The sequence below is a fragment of the Schistocerca piceifrons genome, chromosome 5, assembly GCF_021461385.2.
Source record: "Schistocerca piceifrons isolate TAMUIC-IGC-003096 chromosome 5, iqSchPice1.1, whole genome shotgun sequence".
Taxonomy (NCBI): domain Eukaryota; kingdom Metazoa; phylum Arthropoda; class Insecta; order Orthoptera; family Acrididae; genus Schistocerca; species Schistocerca piceifrons.
The window spans coordinates 552,561,315-552,571,778 of NC_060142.1; the positions used below are offsets into that span (position 1 = coordinate 552,561,315).

The 10,464-nt window shown below is 43.4% G+C and overlaps 1 protein-coding gene across 3 annotated transcripts in view; it reads right to left on the bottom strand.

Annotated features, from left to right (window-relative positions):
• LOC124798331 (muskelin) overlaps nt 1-10,464 on the bottom strand; it is a 135,973-nt gene that overhangs the window by 57,962 nt on the left and 67,547 nt on the right. For 2 of the 3 annotated variants that reach the window (XM_047261682.1, XM_047261684.1), the window contains exon 6: nt 2,883-3,127. In XM_047261682.1, the coding sequence (XP_047117638.1) occupies nt 2,883-3,127 (245 nt within the window). The remainder of the gene's footprint in view (nt 1-2,882; nt 3,128-10,464) is intronic. The other variant, XM_047261683.1, reaches the window with a different exon arrangement.

A 10,464-nucleotide genomic window follows, 5' to 3' on the forward strand; every position in this document is an offset into this window, starting at 1 on the left:
CTTATTCACAGCACATTCTGACAGTCTTTTTGTTGTGGCTATCTCTGCTATATGGTGAGTAGCAACCATCCTTTTAATATTGTCACATTCCATTCTGGATTTTCCATTGTTTAACTTTGTTGACAGAGCCACAACCTCGTCTCTGCTTGCACTGCTTCAACACTATCAAAGCGAAGTGCTTCAAAGTGTTCAAGTTTAGGAAACAGATGAAAACTACATGGGATGAAGTTGGGATTGTATGGAGGATGATTGACGACAGTGGACTCGAGGCATCAAAATCGTTGCAGATGTCACAGTGCATGTGTGTGGTCTTGCAGTGTCATGCCGAAGTAGAGAGTGCTCCATGTGTGGACAATCTCTTCGAATTCGAAACCCTATTACAGCATGCTGTTTCCCATGCACCGACATAATTATGTTACACACTATCATGTTACAAGTTATGATTTGGAGCCCTCTAGCAGAAGAGGGATGCATATGTGCAGACATAAAGAATGAAGATGTAGAATGTTAATAAAAAATGTTTTATTTAAAAAGCTTTAAGAGTTTCCACATAAAAAATTCAGAAGCATTGCTTTTCAGCATGTCCTAGTAAAGGCCAAGGCTTAAGCAAAAAATGTTTAGTAATTTGATCACAAAAACTTAAAAATATGGAAAAGATAGTGTTTCAGAAGTTTTAATACTATTCTGCCATACTATGTCTTACATCTATCATAAAAGTCAAATCAAATTTCCAATTACTGGCAATTAGAACTGACTGTTCTGGCTACACAGCTTTTCAAAAACTTGTTTGCTAATTTCTGGAGCCCACTGAGTGTAGCCATGATGCATAAAAAAATTTCATATGGTGACTGAGCTACTCACATCAGTTTTGTAAGGCATTCCAAAACAAAATGTTTGCTATTTACCATAGTGCTCAGAGCATCAGTCATTACAGGTAATTCATTTACTTCTACTCATATAAAATTGATTCAAAACACATTTGTTGGATGTGATACAACAGGGCATGGACAGGGATGCAGAGGACAGAAAGAAAAAAAAGAACAAAAAAAGAGAGCTTCAAACATTTAGCCGCTTTTCCTTTCAATATAAAAGTATAAAAGGTCATCGCACAAATCAGCTTTTCTTGTTGAATGGAAACAGTGTTAAGTTTTACGGCATTAATTTTGCTGTAAGATGCTTTTCAAAAAAATCAATACAATTGATGACACTGTTTCATGTCCAAGTTTTAACCAAAGGGTATGGATTGGAATTTATGTTCAGAGTGGGTGGATACAGTTTGTCCAGATACCCTTTTGAAATGGCAAATACAACTATTTCTAATAGAGAATTACTATTATTGAAATAAGAGTAGTGAAAATTTAACTTCAATTCTCTCACTGACAGACGTAATATTATGGAAGCATGGTCACGATGACCCTTAGCAGAATCAAAATAAGCTCCCACTATAAATACACATTACTGAAAAGAACTTGAAACGGGATGACATATTTAGAAGATGCACCCAGATGAGTCCCACTTTCCTCACTAAAGTACAGCACTGTGTGATGCCCAAGCTCAACTGAGCCGAAGATATCAATTAATCGATAAGGGAACAGTCCATTGATGAACAAAAGAGAGTATGAAAGTCACTTGACTGGTGGTGGAATGTCATGAAAGGTGGCCAGGAAAAGTAATGAACAAGGAAGCAAATTGAAACAGTTTGAATAATGTTTTTTTTTTATTGCGATACTTTGTTGGGCTATTAACTTATGGTGTTCTGGATTTGTTTTCCTCAAATGATGAGCAACAAAAATGTCAGTTAACTGAAAGAATTTTGTTATTACAATGTGTGTAAATGTATAAATAATGTTGACTGTAGCAAGTTACTCAGTGTTCACTTTTTCTTGGCTTCCAATATAGTGAGGTAATATCAAATGAAAACTGTCTCATTCTAATTTAAAATTTTCTGATAAATAGTTGTGAAGTTTATGAAATGACACCAATTTTATGAATGTGGGAACATTAACAATTAGATACTGATTGCTCCTATTTCAACCAACTGTCAGTAAGACAGATAGTGGTCATGTGTGTGAGCTGCATTTCTGTGAATGTATGTGCGTACGTTGTCTGTTTCAGAAGAAAGCCTTCTGGCCAAAAGCTCATGTCTTTAATAGCCTTTTTGTTGTGCCTGTCTGCAACTCATCATCTCCGCTATATGAAAAGTAGCAGCTATCCTTACCATAATACTGTCAGGTACTTCTCTCACTTATTCTCCAGTCTCAAGTGATTTTAAAAATTTGCTATTTTACATTGATAATCCTCACTGTTAGAACTTTGAACTTTTAAGTGTATCTGTGTAGCACCAACAATTGTATTAGCCTGAGTTTTGAAAGTGAACTGTGGATGTTCCAGAAATGGTCTATTTCTATTCTTGTTTGCTGCCAACCGTTTGTGCAGAGAGAATGATATTTCCCTTTTTGGAGTAGCAGAGCTTTGCATCTGGGTTAGGCATCATTTGGTTCAGTTGACTGTTGCTCCTTCTAAATGCAATGTTAGTCCTATTCAAATGACACTCATATTTATGGTTAGTATGAAACAACTGGCAGAAAATGCAATTATGAAGTCCCTGAATCTGCATCAGATATGTGGATTAAGAGTTATGGCATCATTAAGCAATTGGCACTGAAATGCATAATGCATTGAGAGGTGTGCTTTCTGTCCAAATATGGTGCGTATACTCCAGTTTGTCCTATATTTTATATTAGACGAGACCACTTTACTTTACTTCCAATGCCTCAAATGTTTTACTAAATTTCCCATTTGCTGTATTTCATAGAAATTTTAGGACACTCATAAGATTTTATTTAAATAACGTCAGAAACACAAAAATGGTGGAGACATACCTCTGCCTCAGTGTCTTTGGAAATTAATGTCCACTTGCGTGAAGGAACATGATATGTCCAAAGGTCACTGAGATCTTGATTTCCATCCCAGCCCCCAAACAGGTATATTGTCTCTGTGAAAGGATCCATACACATTTGATGCCCACCTCTCATACCTGGTTGAGATTCACTATCAGCTGGCTGTATAGGCTGCCATACAGGTTTGTACTCCTGCTGCTTGATGTAGTGGCTGAATAGATTACCTGCTAAATTAACATGTAAATTTAACTGCCAAAGAACACACAAAACATATTATTATGTGTATATAAGATGTGTGGGGAGATTAAACAGCAAGATGTCGTACAAGCAGGGACATTTTAATGTAACAAAACCTTCACTTTTCAGGCAAAGACCCCTGTGTAATTCATATTTTCAACACACGAGTTGTCTGTTGCTAAACTTCTATGTTTCCGAATGAACAGGTTTTCCCCTGGCATTCCTGTTCACAAACATTACACCTAATATAACAAATTCATGTTGGACTGATGGTTTTCCTTGTTCTGATACAATGGTAAGAATATTGCATGGGATGGCTAGCAAAGTGATGTTAACAGAAAATCCTTGGTGGAATATAAATGATGGAAGGAGTAAGGGTAACAATCTGTCAAAGTTGACAATACATTGTGGGCACATACACACGACTGGAAACATTGCTGAACTTTGGGACACAGCCTTCTTCAGAATGCACACGCGCACACATACCACTGCTACATTGTCCAAGATGACTACAATGTACCATCAATGCCTCAACTTAACAATGAGGTATCACCTTTACATCTACCATTATTTATACAGTAATACAATATGCACTAAAGACAAAGTAAAAAGAGAAAATCAAAATGTAGCCTTTCACATGCTATTAAAACATATGTAAGTCACTGCATACTGAAATGATTTTGAAAGTTTCAACTTCATAGGTACAAAGTTCACTTTGAAAAATCTGAATTTAATTTCCTGTAGCCAACACAAAATTTTCCTTTCGACATATTACCAATAATCTTGGAATAAAACCACATACTTAAGCATTTCACAAATGTATAAAATAAACCTCTTTGACGCACAAGAACATAAGACACTTTATTTGAGATGTAAAATGATAGTCGTACTTTGACAAAATTGACACACACACAACAAAAAAATTTTGTTTTACGTTGGGATTTTATTTTCTGTTAGTGCCAATGGAACTGGAGGCCAAACTAACACATTTAATGTTGACGGAAAACAGAATCCCACATAACAAAGTGAACTAACAAATTAAACATTGGTAGGAAATAGAATACTACAGGGCCAATCAGTTGTAGTCATAAATAAAGGACAGCTGCGAAAACTATACAGAGTGGTGTGGAACTGCATGTGTCTGTACCTGTCTGAGTCTTTAGCACCTGTTTCAAAATATTAAAGAAGACTGATTAAAATTTATTTTAACGTACAGGGTGAATCAGTACTACTCTGACAAAATGGCACAGGTTGCACAGGGGTACCTTCTGAGTATTTTGGTGTAAGGGACCCACGGTATCCAGGGGCTCTTTACAGCGTTATTGCAAAACATTTGGTTTCTTGTCCCAAATAAGCTTTGTAACTGTATTGCAATGAAAATAGGGCACAATGTTACAAATTTTGATGGTATGCACTGTGGTTCTTGATCCCATTCGCTCACAGTATAAGCTGTTGACAAAGCAACTTGTTATCAAGAGGTCTACATTCAGTATTGCTCATTTCTGTCTAGGATTTTGTTTCTTGGCAGTGTGTGTTATGCACTAACAGTGATACACAGCTTTACGGTGGGTAAGTTTACTGACGAAGAGTTGGCCGATGTGCACTTCATGTATTTATTCACTGAATGCCACTTTGAGCTGTTTCCACATCAACAGCAACCACATCTCAAATACTTTTGCATTTGTACATTGGCATTTATACAAGAAACAACACCCTTCTCTGTTGGAATAATTGTATACTACAGGATTTTTCACTGTTGTGAATGTATTCCCACAGAAACAAAAGTAATATGCATAAAACATCATACAAATCATTATTACATTACTGCTCTGTAACAATCCACTGGAGACCATTCATCCATTGTACCAAAATACTCAGTAGGTATCACTGTACAACCTCTGAAAGTTTGACGGTGGAGCTCTGGTTGACCCTGTATAAATCATTCACTAAAATATGTACAAAAACAGCTCTCCCCTCCCCCCCCCCCCCCCCCCCCGAACTCATCACCTCCCCCTCCCCCCCTCTACACACACACACACACACACACACACGTGGATGAACCAGCAAATATACAATACAGAAAAACAAGTAGTTTAAGCTGGAGTCTAAAAATATTGAAAACTTTAAAATAGGTGCCACACTTTTCTATTCCACAATAAAATAAATGTAAAATCTCCATGTACATTAAAAGCTGCACTATGACCAAAGTATTGTTACACTCAATATTAAAAATACTATCAGTAAAATATGCTTACCAGAAGACTACAAGGACGTGTGTCTTCCCATCGGAGTATAATTGTAAGTATCAGAAACTAATGTCATACAAACAGAAGGTCAAAACTACTTTACAAAGTAGTTTCTCATCCCAGCAACCAGAAGACAACCAATACACATGTGATTCTTTAAAGAATCAAACCCCTACGTATAAAACATCTTCAAATGTATGGTTACTTGACAAGTGAGTTAAGGCAATAAATATTTGACATTAAGGATGAAAGCAGAAAAAGTTTGCAATTATGTATAAAGTATGCCAGAAGTTGCTCAAGTGCTCTAATTTTCAAATACTGCATAAATAAAGACTGGGTGATAGCATGCTGTCAGTTACACTGAACCATGACAAACACACTGTATCTAACTATAATACTTGACTTATTGTATTAAACTTTTGACATAAGATTACACTTCTTAATTAGTAGATAATAGCAGCTTTTAAAATTTTCTCAGTAATTGCACAAAATTTTGAAAGTAAAACTATAAAACCTCAAAGTTGGAATATCAACAATACTATGAAAAGGACAGATTGCTACCCATTATAAAGGTGAGACAATGAGTTGGAGACAGGTACAACAAAACAACTGTTACAAACTGACCTTTTAGACAAAGCCTTCCACAGAAAAGAAAAAAAGAAAAATCCACACATTCACACAAGCAAGCACATCTCATGTACACATGACCACTATCTCCAGCCTGTCTGTCCACAACGCAACTGTAATGCATTAAGCAGAAGCAGCAATCTGGAGTGAGGTGTGGGATGTATATCAGCGTAAGGGCGTGGGAAGAGGAATCAGTGCTTCCTGGTGGACTGGTGGAGCACACAAGAACCAAGTGGCAGGACAAGGCTGTTAGATGTAGTGTCAGATAGGCTGAGGGGGATGGGGCAGGGGAGGGAAGGAGGGTGTAATAACAGGGAGCGCAAAAGGAGGCGACCACGGCAGTGGAAAAAGACTGGTGGATGCATTAGCAGAAAGGTGTCCAATGAGGATGAGGGTACGTGAATGGAAGCTGATAGGACTGGGGAAGAAGGGGTGGAAACTGTTGGGTGGAGGGTGTGGGTACAGTAGGTTACTGTATGTTGATGTAGGGATGATTTCAGGAGTGGACAATGTGTTGTAAGGATAACTACCAACTGCACAGTTCAGAAAAGATGGTGGTAGAGGGAAGGGGAGATGGTCTGGGTTGTGAAGCAACCACAGAAATCAAGCATGTTATGTTCAGCTGCACATTTTATCACAGAGTGGTCCACTCTGCTCTTGGCCACAGATTTGCTGTGGACAACTAATGGACAACTGGTTGGTAGTGATACCACACAGCTGTGCAATGATTGCAACAGAGCTGGCATATGACATGCCTGCTTTCACAGGTGCACTGGGCTCTGATTGGATAGGACTGGAATAGAAAGTGCTGGGTGAGCAGATTGGGAAGGTTTTGCACCTGTGCCTTCCACAGGGATGTGATCCCTGTAGCAAGGGATTGGTATTGTGAGTGTCCTAGTGATGAACTAGGATCTTGTTGAGGTTGGTTGGATAATAGAAAATCACTCTTGGAAGGGTGGGAAGGATCTTGGATTGGATGTCCCTCATTTCAGGGCAAGGTGATAGATAATCAAGCCCTGATGAAGGATACAGTTCAGTTGTCCCAGTCCAGGATGGAATTGGATAACAAAAGGGCCGCTTCTCTGTAAATGGTTCTTAGGGGTGATGGATGATTGTGGGTATGTGGGAAACTGCTTTGGGAAACTGCTTTGCAGAATAGGTCTGTGTGTGGGACAGTGCCTGTCTGTGAAGGCTTTTGTTGGAACCTCAGCGTACTGGGCAAGTAAATCACTGCATATATGCCATCCCCCCATGGTGACTAGGCTGAACGGGAGGGTTTTTTTATGTGTAAGGGATGGTAATCGTTGAAATGTAGGTTCTCTTGATGGCTGGTGGCCTTTATATGGACACAGTTGTGGATGGAGCCATTAGAGAAGTGGAGGTCGATGTTCAGAAAGCTGACACACTGGTTTGAGGAGGACAAGGTGAAGCAAATAGCAGAGAAGGTATTGAGGTTGAGAGAGAATGACAATAGGGTGTCATGGCACTGAGTCCAGATCACGAAGATGGGTACCGTGTGGGTGCCCATAGCTGTGTCACAGATTTGTTTGTGTAACTTCCCTTCAAAGAAGAAGTACTGGTGAGTTAGGGTGAAGTTAGTAAGGTGTAGGAGAAATGAGACAGTGGATTTGGAATCTGTAGGATGTTGGGAGAGATCTTTAGATCTTTGACATTGAACACTAGATTCCTGTGATTGGCTGGAGGTGTTGGACAATGATGGCCAACTTTTTTTTTCAATGGGAGCACAATAACCTGCTACAATTTGGCCGCTTGGGTTTTTGGAATTTGAGGATTTGTGGATTTGTGGATTTTGGGGAGCACATAGAAGGTGGATGTGCAAAGTGTTGTAAAGGTGACGATGGAAATAGATTGAGGGGAGGGATTCTGTGAAGGGCCTAAGGCTTTAAGCAGGGACTGGAGATTATTTTGGACTTATGGGATGGGATCACTCAGGTAACGTTTACAGGTGGAGGAGTCAGGCAATTGACAGAGGCCATCTGCCAGGTAGTCATTGCAATTTTTAATGACAATGATGGGGCCTTTGTCTACAGGTATGACGATTAAGTCACAATCTGTTTTGAGGCTATGTATGGCTGCCCTTTCGTCTGCCAAAAAGAAATCCTAGAAGGTGACCCGGAATTGGTTGGATGGAAGAGGGAGAGAATCACAGTTGGATGTTAGCATGAACTTAAAATACTAGATCAAGTAGTTGATGTTTTCCTGTAAGCTTAATACTAGAACACACCAAAGGGGGATGAGGAACACACTACATTTTATGTAAAACCAGAAAACCCTTTAACTTACACTAAAAACAAGGACAAAAAACTGTACAGCCTGGCGAAACATCAGGCACACTATAACATTCCAATCAACTAGTATGCTCCCACAGCAGTAACACACTGAATAGTGTCAATGATTTGCAATCTTTCGTGCCTGCTGTGTAATAAATGATAAAGTCAGGACTAGAAAACGAATGTAAAATCATATCTGTAACTAACTCACACGTCATGCAACAAACATACCAAAATTTATAAAATGTACTGTTACAGGTAAACTGATGATTGTTGTATAGCTGGAATAGCACAGTAGTTCAAATAAAAAAAACACAATAGCATAACTGATTAAACAAAATACATTATTATACACAGAATAGCCTTCAATAGTAACCAAGATACTATTGACCATAGCACACTAGAAAATAATTTCCCTTCAGCCATTTATAGCATGCTACATCCACCATCAACCACAGCCCATGATCACACTAGCATATAAAAAGCATATTTTGCAGAGAGCAGAAGAGGGGGTCGGGTGGGGGTGGGGGGGAGAGAGCAGAAGAGGGGGTCGGGTGGGGGTGGGGGGGGAGAGAGCAGAAGAGGGGGTCGGGTGGGGGTGGGGGGGGAGAGAGAGCAGAAGAGGGGGTCGGTGGGGGTGGGGGGGAGAGAAAGCAGAAGAGGGGGTCGGTGGGGGTGGGGGGGGAGAGAAAGCAGAAGAGGGGGTCGGTGGGGGTGGGGGGGGAGAGAAAGCAGAAGAGGGGGTCGGTGGGGGTGGGGGGGGAGAGAAAGCAGAAGAGGGGGTCGGTGGGGGTGGGGGGGGAGAGAGAGCAGAAGAGGGGGTCGGTGGGGGTGGGGGGGAGAGAGAGCAGAAGAGGGGGTCGGTGGGGGTGGGGGGGGAGAGAGAGCAGAAGAGGGGGTGGGGGGGGAGAGAGAGCAGAAGAGGGGGTCGGTGGGGGTGGGGGGGAGAGAGAGCGGAAGAGGGGGTGGGGGGGGAGAGAGAGCGGAAGAGGGGGTGGGGGGGGAGAGAGAGCGGAAGAGGGGGTGGGGGGGGAGAGCGGAAGAGGGGGTCGGGGGAGAGCGGAAGAGGGGGTCGGGGGAGAGCGGAAGGGGGGGTCGGGGGAGAGCGGAAGGGGGTCGGGGGAGAGCGGAAGGGGGTCGGGGGAGAGCGGAAGAGGGGGTGGGGGGAGAGCGGAAGAGGGGGTGGGGGGAGAGCAGAAGAGGGGGTGGGGGGAGAGCAGAAGAGGGGGTGGGGGGAGAGCAGAAGAGGGGGTGGGGGGAGAGCAGAAGAGGGGGTGGGGGGAGAGCAGAAGAGGGGGTGGGGGGAGAGCAGAAGAGGGGGTGGGGGGAGAGCAGAAGAGGGGGTGGGGGGAGAGCAGAAGAGGGGGTGGGGGGAGAGCAGAAGAGGGGGTGGGGGGAGAGCAGAAGAGGGGGTGGGGGGAGAGCAGAAGAGGGGGTGGGGGGAGAGCAGAAGAGGGGGTGGGGGGGAGAGCAGAAGAGGGGGTGGGGGGAGAGCAGAAGAGGGGGTGGGGGGAGAGCAGAAGAGGGGGTGGGGGGAGAGCAGAAGAGGGGGTGGGGGGAGAGCAGAAGAGGGGGTGGGGGGGAGAGCAGAAGAGGGGGTGGTGGGAGAGCAGAAGAGGGGGTGGGGGGAGAGCAAAAGTGGTGGGGGGGAGAGCAAAAGTGGTGGGGGGGAGAGCAAAAGTGGTGGGGGGGAGAGCAAAAGTGGTGGGGGGGAGAGCAAAAGTGGTGGGGGGGAGAGCAAAAGTGGTGGGGGGGAGAGCAAAAGTGGTGGGGGGGAGAGCAAAAGTGGTGGGGGGGAGAGCAAAAGTGGTGGGGGGGAGAGCAAAAGTGGTGGGGGGGAGAGCAAAAGTGGTGGGGGGGGAGAGCAAAAGTGGTGGGGGGGAGAGCAAAAGTGGTGGGGGGGGAGAGCAAAAGTGGTGGGGGGGAGAGCAAAAGTGGTGGGGGGAGAGCAAAAGTGGTTGGGGGGAGGGGGGGGAGCAAAAGTGGTTGGGGGGAGGGGGGGGAGCAAAAGTGGTTGGGGGGAGGGGGGGAGCAAAAGTGGTTGGGGGGGAGGGGGGGAGCAAAAGTGGTTGGGGGGAGGGGGGGAGCAAAAGTGGTTGGGGGGGAGAGCAAAAGTGGTTGGGGGGGAGAGCAAAAGTGGTTGGGGGGGAGAGCAAAAGTGGT